General features: G+C 42.4%; 1 protein-coding gene and 1 long non-coding RNA gene across 3 annotated transcripts in view; one reads left to right on the plus strand and one right to left on the minus strand.

Annotated features, from left to right (window-relative positions):
• glyr1 (glyoxylate reductase 1 homolog (Arabidopsis)) overlaps nucleotides 1-17421 on the minus strand; it is a 28080-nt gene that overhangs the window by 5712 nt on the left and 4947 nt on the right. For both annotated transcript variants that reach the window (XM_034088652.2, XM_034088651.2), the window contains 6 exons: nucleotides 16266-16319; nucleotides 14682-14732; nucleotides 13774-13847; nucleotides 13530-13629; nucleotides 12607-12717; nucleotides 12417-12518 (listed from right to left, as the gene is read on the minus strand). In XM_034088652.2, the coding sequence (XP_033944543.1) occupies nucleotides 12417-12518; nucleotides 12607-12717; nucleotides 13530-13629; nucleotides 13774-13847; nucleotides 14682-14732; nucleotides 16266-16319 (492 nt within the window). The remainder of the gene's footprint in view (nucleotides 1-12416; nucleotides 12519-12606; nucleotides 12718-13529; nucleotides 13630-13773; nucleotides 13848-14681; nucleotides 14733-16265; nucleotides 16320-17421) is intronic.
• On the plus strand, nucleotides 4682-6040 carry LOC139434282 (uncharacterized). The gene is made up of 2 exons (XR_011643640.1): nucleotides 4682-5333; nucleotides 5695-6040. It is a non-coding gene; the product is annotated as an uncharacterized lncRNA (long non-coding RNA).

The raw sequence follows: 17421 nt of genomic DNA on the forward strand, positions 1-17421 counted from the left end.
AATCCGGTTTCCGATATATGTTTTCATTTTCATTTCAAACCTTTATTTATACAGATAAATCCCATTGAGATCATTGATCTCTTTTCCAAGGGAGACCTGTTCAAGTAGTTCCACATGAAACATAAAAGCATAAACAGAACAACAAAAGGACATCATCCAGCATCATTTACAAAATTATCCACATAAACAGGTACCAATAGCTTCCGATTGAGTAGCATCCAACCGAGCTTTAAAAACATTTAGTGGCACCAGATTGTTAAGTTTCCATTTAATTTGCAGACTGTTCCAAGACAGAGGAGCTGCGCATCTAAAAGCTGTCTTCCCTAAGACAGTCCTAGCAGTTGGCACATTTAATAAAACCACTGCATTCGATCTCAGGCAGTAGCCACTTACAATTATCCGTGAGATCAGGGAGCAGATATAAGATGGAAGTTTCCCTAGCATGGCTTTGTATATAAAGATGTACCAGTGACTGAGCCTCCGTACAGTTAGTGAAAGTAAACCAGCCCTTGCATACAGGGTACAGTGATGGGTTAATGCTTTACAGTCTGTCACACATCTCAGTGCGCTGTGATACGCAGCATCTAACTTGACCAGGCAATGGGCAGGTGCATTCATATAGACCAGATCACCATAGTCCAGCACAGGTCAAAGGTCACAGAGCCTTTTCCTGGCCTCCAGCGAGAAACAGGACTTGTTCCTGTAGAAGAAACCTAGCCTAACCCTCAGCTTTTAAGCAGGTTATTGACATGAAGTTTAAAAGAGAGACAATCATCAAGCCAGATACCCAGGTATTTGTAACAGGCAACAACTTCAAGTTTTGTTCCTTGCGTAGTTACAATATCTAAAACAAGCTCTGGTGTCTTTTTAGCTTCAGAAAAGAGCATTACCTTGGTTTTCTCAACATTTAAAAGAAGCTTTAGTTCAGAGAGCTGAGTCTGAATAATGTTAAAAACAGCCTGTAATTTAACACCAGCCTCCTGAATGGAGGGACCTGCACAATACATCACAGTATCATCCGCATACAAATGTAAAGTAGCTTCATCCACATTTTCACCTAAACTATTGATGTAGATGGAGAATAAAAGTGGACCTGAAACAGAACCTTGGGGAACACCAATAGCAATGTTCAACCACTCAGAAGACAGCCCATCAAAATGAACACATTGGGACCTTTCAGAGAGGTAGTTTACAAACCACCCACTGCATGGCTGGACATGCCTATACTGGCTAGCCTCTGCTTTAAGATGTGATGATCAACGGTGTCAAACGCTTTGGAAAGGTCAATAAATAGAGCTGCTGCTTATTATCTAAAATACTCGCCACATCATTCACCACTTTCATCGTGGCAGTGATGGTGCTGTGTTGCTTTCTGAAGCCTGACTGATGCTCAGACAGGATGTCATTTGTACATAAAAACACCTTTACCTGTTCACTCACTAAGTGTTCAAGAACCTTAGCCAGAACTGACAACTTAGAGATTGGCCTATAGTTATTCAATAAGGTGGCCTCCCCTCCTTTTAGCAACTCAGGACATACGCTGACTTCCACACTTTTGGAATTGTGTTCGTGCTGAGGGAGAGGTTAAAAAGAGTAGTGAGAGGTGGAGCAATACAATCTGCAGCTATCTTTAAAAAGAAAGGTTCTACGTTTTCCGGACCAGCCGGTTTCTTAGGATCTAGCTTGGTTAAAAGCTTCACGAACAACATCAACAGTAAAAGGGGTAAAACTAAAAGGGTTTTCCAACACATGTTTTTCAGAGTCACAGACTGTAGTGTTCACAGAAGCAGAGTTAGTGACAGAATCAAATAGAGAGCCACAGGACACAAAATGCTCATTAAAGCAATTGAGCTTAGTAGCCCTGTCCGATATAGAGCCAGATGGGTAATGAGGTAGCTCATTACGGACATCGCCGGTGGATAACGATTTAATGGCTTTCCAAAATGTTCCAGGATTTTTCAGATTCTTTGTGGTTACTGACAGATAGTACTTAGATTTAGCACTTTTGATATGTGAAGTGAAGCCTCTGAGCCTGATCTCCTAGCCTTTGCCCAGGCCTCGTTTCTCTCATGAAGGAGACTGGACAGTTCAGCAGAAAACCAAGGATTGTCTCGTCCCTTCACTCTAAATGTACGCAGGGGTGCATGTCTATCAATGATCTCCATAAAACCAAGATAAAAATAAGACCATGCGGTTTCCACATCAGCACACAGATCGATTTTACCTCAATCAAACCCAAACAGATCATGCACAAAACCCTGCTCCACAAAATGTGTTATGTCTCTCTTAATGATAATGCGAGGTTTAACCTTTTGGACCTTAGTGTCGCTAATTGTGGCTACAACACAGTGATCGCTCAGATCATTCTCAAATACTCCCACAGCTGAGTATTTAGGGAGCATTAGTTAAAATGAGATCAATTAGGATTTATTAGGGGACTTAATGTTAGGGCGAGTAGGACTGTCCACAATCTGAGTAACATTTAAACAGATACAAAGGTTTTTAAAATCCTCTGACACTGCAGTTAACCAGTCCCAGTTAAAATCTCGTTGTAGTCTAGCTGCGATAAAAGATTTTCTAGTGAAGACAAGGAGTCTTTGACAGCTGAGGGGGATCTTTGACAGCTGAGGGGGGTCTGTAATAACTCACCACCATGACCTGTTGACCCTTTGCCACTTCAAATTTTTAGCCTTAAATATAGAATTGCTTACTGATCGATTTGGAAACTAATGTGGTTACACTGAACTTATTCTTAATATAAATGGCAACGCCACCACCTTTATTAGGCCGGTTGGTACGATACACATTATAACCATTTAAGGCAATGTCAGAGGCCAAAATAGATTTGTTTAGCCATGTTTCTGATAAAACAATGACGTCAGCGTCAGTCGAGCTCGCCCAGATACGGACAAAACCTAGTTTACCTAACAGACTGCGCACATTCAAGTGGATGAAACCCAACCCAGATCTAGCTTTAAAATCAGCAGGAGTAGCGATCTGACTACTACTACTGGGCGGACCAGGGTTAGGTTGTACATTTCCTGACAGTAATAACAACAACAAAAACAGGCATCTTTTCCTCTTAAGCGACACACTTACATTGTCATCTACTTTAGAAACACCGGAAAAGTCTGCGAGAGTGTGATGAGAACTTAAAGAGCTTACGAAATGCTTTTAGCACCTGTTAGTGGGCTTAGTATATGATAGAGGTTGCATTTGTATTGTGGAATGTGCCATATGATTTTTTTATTATTGATCTATTTTTAATAAATCACGATTATAACAGCATACAAAAGTTGTCAGTTAGTAACAATCGTTCGTTGCGCCGGAAACATCAACTTCGGCCATTTCCGGCGGTGACGTCATGAGTGGAACACAGCTGAGCTCAGTCCCGTTTGAATGCATTGAAGGGCCAAATATTACGACAAAGGATGCACAGCAATAAGACGCCAAGAATAATTGGCAAGCGATATGTTGTATGGGGATGTGGGGCCGTCTCAACATCTGGTTATGGGATGTTTTTGTGGCCAAAAAATGATCAAATGTTGCGTATATGGACAAAACAAGTGCGTCGTACGAGGCGGACGTTTGCTAGACCAGGTAACCCGGGGTCGATGAAACCGACGATGTGTGGGGCAGCACATCAAGAGATCGTGTTTCGAACAATCAACAATGCCCGCTAAGGAGAGAGAGTAAACGCTTTCTCGAAGGTTCGTTTTGCTTTCTTACAACGTTACGTTAACTCAACCTTACGTTTGCCATGAGGCTATGTTACTTCCCTTAAGAGCTAGCTGTCTTAGCTAACAACAGTTAGCAGCTAACGTTTTCTGCAGTTTGTGTTTCCACTGAAAAACGTGATGTAGTTATTTAAGGGTAAGTTAACTAAACGTTATCTTACAAGTAGAGAAAGTTAAGTTGTGTTTAAAATCGTCAATGTAATGCACGTTAAAGGTTTTGTGTTGAGCATGAAGTTAGCTTTACTGTAGCTCACCAAAGGTTAGCATGTTAAGCTGCACTTTCTGTGGCAGCTCGCTTAATACAAAGAGGGGTTTTGTGCTTCATTGTAAACTCTTCTTACAAATGTGTGTTAATCTACCTGAAATTGTAGGGACAGTTTTTTTCTACTCAACTATACAGACCATTGTTGAGGAGATGCAAAACATACTGTAAATGAGTTGGGTCTGACATACATGTTACTTTGCTGCTAAAAAATGAAACATTATCAGATGAGGACATCACCAAAGTGTGTGAGTCTGTCAGGGTTTGATCTGTTCTCTGCGTGTCGTACAGGGCCTGTACACACTGCTCTGGTATGAATTAAAAATATAATTGTAAAATGTATGTCTCTCGCTCTTGTCATCATTCAGGCTTTGCATTTGAACTCCTATGACTGGTTGCGGACTTGAAGGGAACGACTCCATGGCCTTCCTGACATCCAGGAAAAAGGTGAGATTCTAATCCATTTCAATGCCAACAGCAAGTCATTGTTTTTAAGTCATATTACAGGAGAAAGGAAATACAGAAAAGCTGCCGTCGCAGGAAAGACGGCCGGCAGAAATCACCGACTGTGTGAACGTGAACATGAATAGAATATCACCTCCATCTTCAGAGCAGTCTGACTATTATAACATTAGCGTTAAGAAAGCTTACTTAAATATCTGCCACAACATAAGTACCCGGATCAGAGTACATTAAGTACAGTCCGCGGCATATCACTTCATAATGTATCACATATCTCCTGATCTGAGTCACTGAGCCGTATCTGGCCGTGCAGCACTCACAGCGTCACAGACTGGATGCAGAAGGATTATTTTAAGCAACACATTAAGTTGAGGAAACACAAACGTAATGAAAGTCAGATGGTGTGTTAGACGGGCAGTGATATCATGAACCTGTTAATGAACGCATTCAAACACGTGTTCTGTTCCAGCTGTGTTCACCTTGCAGCTGCAGCTCTGTGCTTTGATCCTGATCAAGTGTTTAAGTCATGGCTGTTTAAAGTTTAACTTCTTCATATGTCTAATATTAGAGTTGACTTTTCATTCAGGAAGTATGACGCTGCGCTGTCAGTGCGCTTCTCCATGTTTGTGATTGGTCGAATGCTCCAGATACCACCCCTCTCATGTGAACGCGCACCTAACTAGATAGGACACGGCTGGCTTGAGCGATCCACTTGATAACCCGCGTCGTAGGACCGCTTAGCGAGAGCGCGTATGTTTTGGATTAGGCCAACCGGCTAACTCAAACATATCCAGGTTAGGTTGAACCGGCTTCGTAGTACAGGCCTCTGGACCCTATGACTCGGACACTAGTTCTACCAAGGCTTATTAGAGGTAAGAGTGGTAGGAGAGGAGTGGAGTTATCTTTGTATTTAGGCTGCAAGTCGACAAAGGTGATCAGATGCTAATAATGATCCGATTCATTTGATATTGATTGTCTGCCAATACCGAATCCTGATCCGATTCTTCTATTTCCCAGATAACACAGCCGCACCGTGTACACTAGCTCTATTTGTTTTTGCCATTGTAATTCACCATAAGCAATTGTTGACTAACGTCTAGACTCTATGCCAACCAACTGTAATTTGTAATGTATTATACTTTAACGGTTCTGGCAACCACAGCAGCCCAAATGTTAACGTAAATATTAAGTTTTCTTTTTACAGTGTACTTATATCTGTACATTTCTTTTCAGTTTGCTTCAAGAAGTGGCTTCAACAGACAGAAGTGCAGGCCAGATTGGGAAAGGCTGCACGCTACACAACGGGAAACATTATAGACATGAACAAGGAAAAACAACAAACACTTTCTTTGTTGCCTTGTTCTTATCATACATAGTGTTACGGTTTTTGTTACCATTTAAATATTGAATTCTATGTATTACTTTTATTTTAAATCAAATGCACCGGTTTTAGATAATATATTTATTTTGATGTGTAGGTTGATTTGCAGGTTGGTTGTTATTTGTATAATTATTGTATTGTTACTGTGTATTTTATTATATTAACTAGCTATTTATTAAATTAAAATACTATTGTGAACACTATACAATGTCTTTATTTTGTAGATACCAGAATACATGACACAATGAATCTTTGTAATATATTTATGTTCTCTTGTTTAAATAATCATACCAGTATTTAATGTATGCTGGTCACCTGGAATCCTGGTGAGCTCCCAGCAGGGTATATTCAATACTATTATTAAACATAAGCTGGTGATAGATGGATAAACCAGCCCTCCTGGCCAGCTGAAGTGTCCAAAACCCCTCTAAACCAGCCAACCATTCCAGCCTAATATCTACTGGCTGGTCAATTTACAACAGCCTGACCAGCTACATGTATCTAAACTGGTTATTTCAGCAGAGTCATTATTATTTATTTACTATTTTTTGAGAATCTCTGAATTTTAGTCAAATGTATATACCAGTCTGTTCTGTTGCCTGAGCCAAGTTTGCCTGCTACATTACGATGTATTATTATTTATTTACTATTTATTGAGAATCTCTATGAATTAAAGTCAAATGTATACCAGTCTGTGTTCTGTTGCCGCATCGGATCTCCGCCAAATGAGTCTTGTCTGTCACTCGATTCTGTCTCCAGAGTCCGACATCAGCCACAGAGGTAGTGTATTATTCAACAGGTGTTCTACTCGTGACGTGCGTGACGTCACTAACCGGCGAAAGCTGTTTTGTTCGGAGCGGTTGTGTAACATCGGAAGTGAGCATGGAAAGTTGTAATAAACCACGGTTTATAAATACTGCGGGCATATTGTCATGAATGACATGATTTCCCATTAATAATAGTATATATATTATCGTAATAAGAACAGTATTGTCCTTCATTTCGTAAGCTCTTTAAGAAGCAGTCCTGAAGAACCATCATCGCAGGAAAACAAAAAAGACAAACATATTTTGTCGAGCAGATTGTCTGTGACAAGGCAACCGGTAATTGTTTGAGCAACACATCCGAACCTTTGCAGGGATGCCCACTGCGGGTGGCAGAACAGACCTGAGTCCAGTAGACTCCTCAGAATGACTAGAGATCTTCTCATAGTCCAAAACAGTTAACAGGCACAGCAGAATCCCGATATGGGCCATTTTCCCAGACCAGCACACTGTATGCGCGATGTTCCTGGAGCAAATCAGCACAGCAGCAAAGGACAGGCGAAAACAGCAGCGTGGAAGCGCTCCGGTCCCTCCATGGTATCCCCGGGGTGAAAGCAGGCCTCTGCAACAGCAGAACCAGGACAGGTGGAAAGCAGGCCCCAGCGGTGGTAAAATCCTCCTCCGCACAGCAGCACACGCCCGGTGGAAGCAGGCCAAGCCCGAAGCGTGGATCCACTCAGTCTCTCCGCGACGACTCCGGGGTAAAAACCTCTCCAGTGCAGCCATACTGTACAGGTGGGAGCAGGCCTCCGTAGATCGCAGGCAGCAACAGGTGGAGCCGCTCCGTCTCTTCGCGACGAGCAGGCCTCCGTAAATCGCAGATCGCATGCAGCAACAGGTGGAGCTGCTCCGTCTCCGGAGGAAAAACACCTCAGTACAGCCGTACTCGACAGGTGGGAGTAGGCCTCCGCAGATCGCAGACAACTAAAACTACTCTAATTTAGTTAGAATTTTGTTCATTGGTCACAAACCAATGAACAAAATTATATATTATGAAAAACTATAAATACAATACACAAATTGAACATGTTTATATGAGGACCCCCTTAGTGTTTCTAGGAATATTTTATGTAAAATTGTGTTTTCTATTTAACTTATTGTACTAAGATTATTTTTGTAATCATGCATGGTATTTCTTTAATTAACCTTTTTTTTTTTTATCTCATACCCCCTGCAGTACCCCTGCAGTACCCCTAGGGGTCCACGTACCACCATTTTAGAATCACTGCTCTACGGCAGTGATTCTCAAACTTTTTTCAATAATGTACCCCCTTTGAAAAAAAATGCAGCCAAGTACCCTCTGATCAGCGCAAAAACTATTTGTTGGGAGGAAAAAAGCCTATATAAAGAGGTACAGTACAGTAGGGGTTAGTGCTGCACGATTAATCGAAAAAAAGATTGTGATCTCGATTCAGACACCTATGCGATCTCATTTCTAAATTACGGCGATCCTATGACGTCAAGCTGATTTTGTGTTGTTGATTTTTTTACATTTTTTAATTATTTTGCTTCTGAATAATACCAACTTGCAATGTCAATCATACTTAAACGATGTAAAGCAAATATACTCTATACATTTAACATTAAAGTACCATGATCGCATCCAAATGGTAGTGTTCTGTCTGTCTCTCCTCCTCTCATGCAGTGTTAACGCTGCAGCCACGAGGGTTGCCAGTTTTTGCGGAAGGAATAAGCAACCAGGTCTATGAAAACAAGCGCAAAAGAACATGAGCACTTTAAACCTATATATGTCGGGTCTACAAGCTCACAACCGCAACAACCATTATTACTTACTACCAAGCAACTTTACAGAAAGATAAGCCCAATGTGGCTTATAATAAGTATACCTGGCAACACTCACTGACTGCAGCACGTGAGGGCAGGAGCCGGCAGTATGTTTACAGAAGCGTTAGCACTGATTAGCAAAGAGTGACGAGAGGGACTAGTAGTACAGGAAAAACAGAAATGAGTGACGAGGAGGTCGAGGACAATGACAACAACACCGATGAAAATCCCGGTGGCGACTCTGGCGAGAGTGAGAGGGAAGTTGTGCTTGTGCCGAAAAAAGTAGATGGACTGTGCTAGTAGCTAGGCAGCTAGGCTTTATTTACATTTATTCTGAAGCTGTAACTTTATGTTCTGTTCCGTTTTTATATTCAGTACTGACTGCAGTATTTAAGTTAATCCTTTTGATTCAGTGACATTACTACTCAGTGGAGTCTAGCACTTTGTTTAAGTTTATGTTTTTTCAGTACAAGAACCTTTAAGTGCAGTAGTTGAACTGGGTGCTAGCCGGCTAGGCTTTTTTTATATTATTATTCTAAAGCTGTGACTGTTTTGTTTTATATTCAGCACTGTGGTGAGGTATTTTGAGTAACTGAAGTGCATTCCTCCCTGTAACAAACAGGTTGGTGTTGTTGTACAGTAGTTGGGTGTCCTGCGTGACTGGACAGGTGCTACTGCAAAGTTTACATTTTGTTATTATAAAGCTGCAAAATTCTATTTTTTATGTTCAGCACTCAGGCAGCAGCAATATCTTTATTTTAGTTACTGTATGTTTTGTTACCAGAGAGACTTGAGTTTAAGTCAAGCACTTTGTTTAAAGCCACAGTAGTTGGCTGTCAAATTCATTTTAGTTACTCTATGTTTTTGCTACAAGAAACTGAGACTTGGATTTAAGTCCAGCACTTTGATGTTGATGGTGTCTGTTAAAGCCACAACAGTTGGCTCCAGGTTCCACATTTTGAATGTAGTAATGTTTGTTCAGTATTCAGCAACTACAGACAAAGTTATGTTTTTGTTACAAGAGAGACAAATGGTGTCTGTTTAAATTCATTGTACTCACGTGACGTCTAAGAGTAAGAGTGCAATAAATATTTTCATTGAAACGATGAGGATCGTGATCTCAATTCTTATGGAGGAAAATCGTGATTCACATTTGAGCAAGAATCGTGCAGCACTAGTAGGGGTGTATCGGTTCACAAACATTTCGGTTCGGTACGTACCTCGGTCTTTAGGTCACGGCAGAAAAAATTATCGCAAAACATAAAATATATATATATATTTTTGTATTATTATTAAACTGTGAATAATGTATTCACTCAAATACAAAATATAGTAAAATAAACATTAAGGTGCAGCATTTCGATGAACTGAAATAATATGTATTTGAACTGTACTGTACTAGTACCTAAGCAGCCAGTTTGACATTATGACTTGCTTGTCATTGTATTTTCATGTTGTTTTAAAGAAAGATGAACTTGTCCACATTGCTTGCCGAAAGGGCAGATCTGCTGGCACTAGCAATGTCTCCTGCCGTGGAGAAAACCCTCTCTAGGGACAGAGGTAGTAGCAGATACAGCCAGGTAGCGCTTTGCTACCATGGTAACATAAGGATATTTGCCGTTTGTAATAGCTTTGGCTCGGTCTGAACTCTCTGCGAGTGGTGGAGGCTACATGCTAGCGGGAGTTGGGTTTGCACTTCAGTCTTTTGGTACCGGTGATATTCACGTTCGGGTGATGCCTTTTCAAATGAGTGTGCAGGTTTGATGTATTTCCAGCCGCGTAACCAATGTTAGTTGAACAATGCCGACAAACAGCTTTGGTTCGGTCCACCTGTCTTTGTCCGTCATCCTTGTTCGTAACTGCGAAACCAAAATGTTCCCAAACCGGAGACTTCAATGATGCTGGAGGATTTTCGAGCTCAACTTTATCTGCGTTCGCCATTTCGACAGTTCCTCAAATGACTGACTACATTTGAACGCATCCCTCTGACCAGCTCTCATAGTATGCCTCTCGTCCCATGAAATGACTTGCTCGCTCTATGACGCGCTGAACCCAATGTGAGCAAATTACTCTGAATGCTGCGACGCAGCACCTGAGATTACTTCCAAGAAGTTGTTCACGTTCTCAATTCTTTACGTTTAACGTTATATTAGTTCGGTACACATGTGTTCACACGTGTACCGAACCGAAGGGCCCGCACGTGTACCGTTACACCCCTACAGTACAGCCTTGCACCATCAGTGTCTGATTTATTAAAACAACAACCTTGTAACTGAGAAACACTTAAATGCTACATTTCAAAGGTTTACAATCCATCACTAAATTCATGGCAAACCAATTTTAACATCATGCGATAACTCTAAGACGACATTAGTTGCATTGAACTGAACCTTTTAATAAGTTCTACTTACAATGTAGTGAAACATGGGCTTGTTCTGACAGGGAGGCAAACTGCAGTTATTAGACTTCGTGTTCTGAAATATGTGTAACTCTATTAATATAAAACACACACTGCTCAAACTTCCTTACTTTTCCTAAAATTGGTTTATTTATTTATCTATTTTTTTTCATTAACATAAAATAAATCTCGCGTACCCCCTGCAGTACTCCAACGTATCCCTAGGGGTCCGCGTACCCCCATTTGAGAACCACTGCTCTACCACCCAACCTCCTCAATAAACTCCAACATATCCAGAACTCTGCTGCCCGCCTCCTCACCCACACCCGCTCCCGAGACCACATCACGCCGTCCTCCAGAACCTCCACTGGCTCCCCGTCCGTCAAAGAATCCACTTCAAAGTCCTCCTGATTACTCACAAAGCCCTCAACAATCAGGCCCCCCCACCTCACAGACCTGCTGCACCACCACACCCCTTCCCCCTGCCTCACAGACCTGCTGCACCACCACACCCCCCCTACCTCACAGACCTGCTGCACCACCACACCCCCCCTACCTCACAGACCTGCTGCACCACCACACCCCCCTACCTCACAGACCTGCTGCACCACTGCCTCCGCTCATCAGAAGCCAACCTCCTATCCATCCCCACCCGCATCAATCACCGGACCTGGAGGGACAGGGCCTTCTCCGTCGCTGCCCCCTCCCTCTGGAACTCACCCCCCAACCCATCAGAGATGGCACCGACCTCACCACCTTCAAAACACTCACCTCTTCAATCTGGCTTTTAATGTGTGATTGTTTTTGTATTATTATTCCCTCACTCCTCTGTACCTCTCCGACCTCCTGCACATCAACACACCCACCCGCACACACGGGTCTTCTGCTTCCCTCAGCCTCGCTGCACCCCCCTTCCGTTTAACCACCATGGGGTCGAGAGCCTTCAGCCGCTCTGCACCCCGCCTCTGGAACTCCCTCCCACCTAACATCCGCAACACTGACTCTCTCCCCATTTTCAAATCACGCCTCAAAACACATCTCTTCACACTCGCATATCCACCCTGATCGTTATCATCACACATCCTGTTTTATTGATTTGGTTATTTTATTGATTTATAAACTGCATTGTCTTGTTTATGTCTCTTATGCTGGTGTTATGTATTGTGTATCTTGTTTATTATGTGTTTGTACGGCGACCTTGGGAGCCTTGAAAGGCGCCTATATAAAATAAATGAATTATTATTATTATTTGACTTTAACTATATATATTTATTTGTTGTTCTTTTCTTTTCACTATATCTGTAAAGCGTCTTTGAGCACCTGTAAAAGTGCTAACAAAATAAATCTATTATTATTATTATTATTATTAAGTAGTGCAGATGAAGTACACTACACCCATGTCAGAAAAAACATAAATACAATAGACTAAATGTTGCAGAGGATGTTAGTGACCACGTCAATGTAGGAGTCTATATACATATCAGTTTCACTGTGCACGTGGGTGCGGGTAAGACTACACTTGAATTGTTCCGACAGGAGTAGGAGTGTGTGTTGCAGCAGTGTGTACCTGTGAGATTTCTGTGATGGTCTCTGGGTCCACGGTGGACATCTCTATGTAGCACTTGCCCGGCCTGATCCCCTGCAGCACTCCACTGGGGCCCATCACCAGCTGCAGAGCAACACACACACACAAGCTCTTTTACCCACGAGCCAGCCAAGCACACCTGCATAGGACACTGAGCTCAGGTGGGACTCACATCGCGTGCCGCCTTTGGGTCAGAGACACAGGAGAAAGTGATGTCGCATGTGGAGGCCACCTCTGCAGGGGTGCGGCCTAACCGGGCCCCCTCCTGGGTGAACAGGTCGCACTGCAACACAGGAGAGGACATGTCTCTAGTTATTATGAGTCACATGGACCAACCTCTGGTACACGCGTTGTAATGCTGATTGGTAACCTCATTGTCGTTCATGTATGTTATACCTGTGTTATTCCATATTGGTTATTTTATTCTCTTTGCTTTGTAATGACTGTTTTTAAATACCATTTTATAATGTGATCAGTTGCACTATTTCTTAATGCTCTTAATGTTTTAAATTGTTGTAAAGCACTTTGAATGGCCTTGTGTTAAAATATTTCTATATGAATACAACCAACGGGACCTCAAACGCTCCTTTAGCAGGGTGTCCTGTCGACAGCCTGACACGAGACAACTATCTGTGGATGTGTGCAACTCATTAGCTGGAAAATAAACTAGTGTTACTGCTCTACGAATTAACCCTCTTCATTTTCAGTGGCTGAATGAGTCTATAAAACTCTGACAACTTAAAAAAGGCCGCACGATTAATCAAAATGTAATCTATCGGCATATTCAAATCGCAGGAGGATCAATATTAGTTACAGGCAAAACGTATGTAAATAACCGTATAAAAAATGTATTTTGGTGTTCCATAGATGTACGGTTTCAAACGGTATTCCACAGAATAAAATATTAAATATATATTTATTTTACATTTAGTGTGAAATCCACAGCCTCTGCTTCTTCACAATAAGATATACAACAATTGAAACACCATTATTCCTTCAACAATGAGAAAAAATATGCAGAAAAGAAAAAACTCATTCATATTGCAATATCAGTTAATGAGATGGATCAGTGACAGGAGTGTGTTCTGTTGGTACCTTTTCTGCCGTGCGGTTCCACACCGTGACAACATGACCCATTTTCAGCAGGTTGGACACGATCCCGCTCCCCATCAGCCCCAGCCCCAGGAACCCTATCCTGCAGGACAGACATGAAACATTCCTCATGCGGGTTAGCTATAAGTAAGATGAGTAAGAAAATCAAACATTTTTATCTTAAGGGATCTAGTTATACAATAGTAACTGTGTGATTTAGTTAATAGTGTTCCTAATGTGCAGGTACCTCTTATCTGTAGGTGTGATGCTGCCGTTGATGGCTGTGCTGTCTGCTGCTTGGATAGATGTTGACCCTGTGTCCTGCAATCACAAGACACGCTTGAAGAAACTTCATACTGAAAATACTACCGTATAACATCGAATAGTAGAAGTTCAAATGAAAAATAACGTCAATCCTTAAAAAGTTGGAACTTTTCCACTGGTAGTTACTAGGGATGCACCGACACATCGGCACTGGACGATGTTCGCCCTACTTACTGGCATCGGCAAATGAGGTGACATTCATCAATGGTAGTGGCCGATGCTCTTTCCTTGCGTTCCATCATAACACCTGCAGCACCCGTAATTCGTTTATAAAAAAAACATGAACTAAAGAAAACCAAAAAACAACATGTCGGCAGTGTGGGACTATTTCACCGTTTCACCATGAGATCGGCGATTTGCAAAAAGTGTTCCGTTGACACGGCCCGGGTATAATAAACAGGGCGCTCTCTTTTCCTCTCTCCCTCTCCTGACACCCGTCAGTATCCGTCTCATGCAGCTGGCTGATCCAGTAATGAGTGATCCGACAGTAAAGACTAGTGTAGGTAGATTCAGAGGTAGATGAAATAGCTAGGTGTGATAGGTCTAACTCTCAAGGTGTGTTTTGCTCCGCTCACCGGTCCCTCACAGCGGGCAGAGCTGCAGCTGATCCGCTGCGTACTTTCTAAACAGCTTACTATGATGTTATAATAACGAACTTGCTCAGCCTTTGAAACTGAAACCATTTAGCGAGAATTTTTTTGTTTTTCCTGGCAGAAAGTGGAATAACAACAGTGGAAGAAAATTACATTAAAACATTGGCATCAGCCAAATTGTTGTTCTTAACATCGGCCAAGAAATGTAGCACCGGTGCATCCCTAGTAGTTCCTTTACCTCTTCAATGATCTTCAGGCGCTTGCTGATGGGCTCCATGGACGAGGCTGGCTGTGGGCAGTGAGGAGGACCAGAGAAGGTCAACAATCATCCAAACTGTACACATGCCTTACCAATATGGCTTTTACTGTATCTTAATTCAAACAAACTATGCGATATGAAAATGATCCAATAAGTATTCATATAAATACAGAATATAGACTATAAAATAACACATACTAACAAACAGCATTTAATGCAGAAGAGTCTCAACCCCTGTGGGGGAGGCATGATGAATTAAGCAAAAGCTAAATCACGACTACTCGTACTGGCAGCCATGCAAATCAGCGACAGTTTACACCACAATAGAATAAAGGGGTTGATTTGATTTGTGTCGGGTCATTCTTCACATCTCAATGATGGATTCAAAAGCATGTTGGTGAGTTTCCCCTCAGTGAATAGAGTGGTGCAGTGACGAGTCCCACAACCCAGTGTGTAGTCAAGTCACCAATTCACCAGTCCAATTCACTCTCGAGTCCGAGTCCAAGTCCGAGTCACCCAAGGAGTGTCGAAGTCAAGTCCGAGTCACCCAAGGAGTGTCCAAGTCAAGTCCGAGTCACCCAAGGAGTGTCGAAGTCAAGTCCGAGTCACCCAAGGAGTGTCGAAGTCAAGTCCGAGTCACCCAAGGAGTGTCGAAGTCAAGTCCGAGTCACCCAAGGAGTGTCGAAGTCAAGTCCGAGTCACCCAAGGAGTGTCGAAGTCAAGTCCGAGTCCAAGTCCGAGTCACCCAAGGAGTGTCGAAGTCAAGTCCGAGTCCAAGTCCGAGTCACCCAAGGAGTGTCGAAGTCAAGTCCGAGTCCAAGTCCGAGTCACCCAAGGAGTGTCGAAGTCAAGTCCGAGTCACCCAAGGAGTGTCGAAGTCAAGTCCGAGTCACCCAAGGAGTGTCCAAGTCAAGTCCGAGTCACCCAAGGAGTGTCGAAGTCAAGTCCGAGTCCAAGTCCGAGTCACCCAAGGAGTGTCGAAGTCAAGTCCGAGTCACCCAAGGAGTGTCGAAGTCAAGTCCGAGTCACCCAAGGAGTGTCGAAGTCAAGTCCGAGTCACCCAAGGAGTGTCGAAGTCAAGTCCGAGTCACCCAAGGAGTGTCCAAGTCAAGTCCAAGTCACCCAAGGAGTGTCCAAGTCAAGTCCGAGTCACCCAAGGAGTGTCCAAGTCAAGTCCGAGTCACCCAAGGAGTGTCCAAGTCAAGTCCGAGTCCAAGTCCGAGTCACCCAAGGAGTGTCCAAGTCAAGTCCGAGTCACCCAAGGAGTGTCCAAGTCAAGTCCGAGTCACCCAAAGAGTGTCCAAGTCAAGTCCAAGTCACAAGTCTTCATGTATTCATCTTCGTGGATATATGTGTTGAAATGTAGCTGCGAGGAACACTGTTCTGCGTGGGTGTGGCAAAAGAGAAGATCTTTATCTATATTGACCACATCAGATTCACAATACTCCAGATTCCCAGATCCTTTTTATAACAAGATCACACTTCATAACCAAACTGCTTTATGACACTACTACCAATAACCAGAGGTGTAGATGTAAAAATATTTAGCATGCTTCCTCTTACCTTCTCAGACTGGCTGAGGAGGAAGTGATGGAAATGTGGGTCATCTTTCACAGTCTGCAACAGAATAAGATGTCATTGTGAAAATGTTCTTTGCATGAGTATAGAAAGATGTTAGTCTACATCACACCATGCCGACTAAAATTACCACGATTATTTCTACTAACAAATAGCTTTTTAAACCATTGTGCCCTGAAGTGTTCATGCTCAGATCCCTACATTTCCTGAATATTCCTCAATTCCCAGAGATATTTAAAAATGCACCTTTTAGATTTTACAATAAAAAACTCCATAAATAACAAGGTACATTTTAGAATATATTATATATATTCAAGCCAATCCAAACTACAGAACTAGAGATGTGCCGATTAAATAGTTCTCACACAAAGGCACAGGTTTTATTTAATGTAAGTGATGTCAGGAGGTCATTACTTTACAGATTACTCATCCCCAATCAGGAAGTAGCAATCAATTATAAAGGTAATGAAAACATAACGTTTACAGTTCATCTGTATGACTTCTGAAACTATAGTATATCTGCGAGCCAAGCTCCACCCATAAAGCCAAGCTCCACCCATAAAGCCAAGCTCCACCCATAGAGCCAAGCTCCACCCATAAAGCCAAGCTCCACCCATAAAGCCAAGCTCCACCCATAGAGCCCGTCACGGCCACAATGTGTCCATGTAAGTATAGACTGTGTCGAGTCAGCCCTCACAGCTTCAGTTTGCTGTGCACAACACATATTTGCTGTTTGGGTTTGAAAACAATAAACTATGATTTCCAACAGGCTTAGATTGTAGCACACATGTTGTAGTATTGCAGAGAAAAATGCAGAGAATGAAAAGTGTAATAAGGAAGTGAGCAAAGTGTGTTTACAAATCACCAGAGCAGAAAGAAGGCTGTTGGGTGTCTAGTACTAACGCACACTGACCTCATTTCAAAACAGGGACGGCTAACACAAATACAGTTTTTCTACATGCCTCCTTTGGGCTAACGCCTGCAGCCGCTACGTCACCATCTTTTGATATTTGTGAAAATGTTTCCACTGAAAATGATAGACAGTTATCTACAGTTTCATTACTACCAGAAACGGTCACAGAGCAGGTCAAACATTGTGGTGGAACTGAATCAAACATCATCCTTCTTGTTGTTGAGCCGC

The sequence above is a fragment of the Pseudochaenichthys georgianus genome, chromosome 8 (genome assembly GCF_902827115.2).
Source record: "Pseudochaenichthys georgianus chromosome 8, fPseGeo1.2, whole genome shotgun sequence".
NCBI classification, from domain to species: Eukaryota; Metazoa; Chordata; class Actinopteri; order Perciformes; family Channichthyidae; genus Pseudochaenichthys; species Pseudochaenichthys georgianus.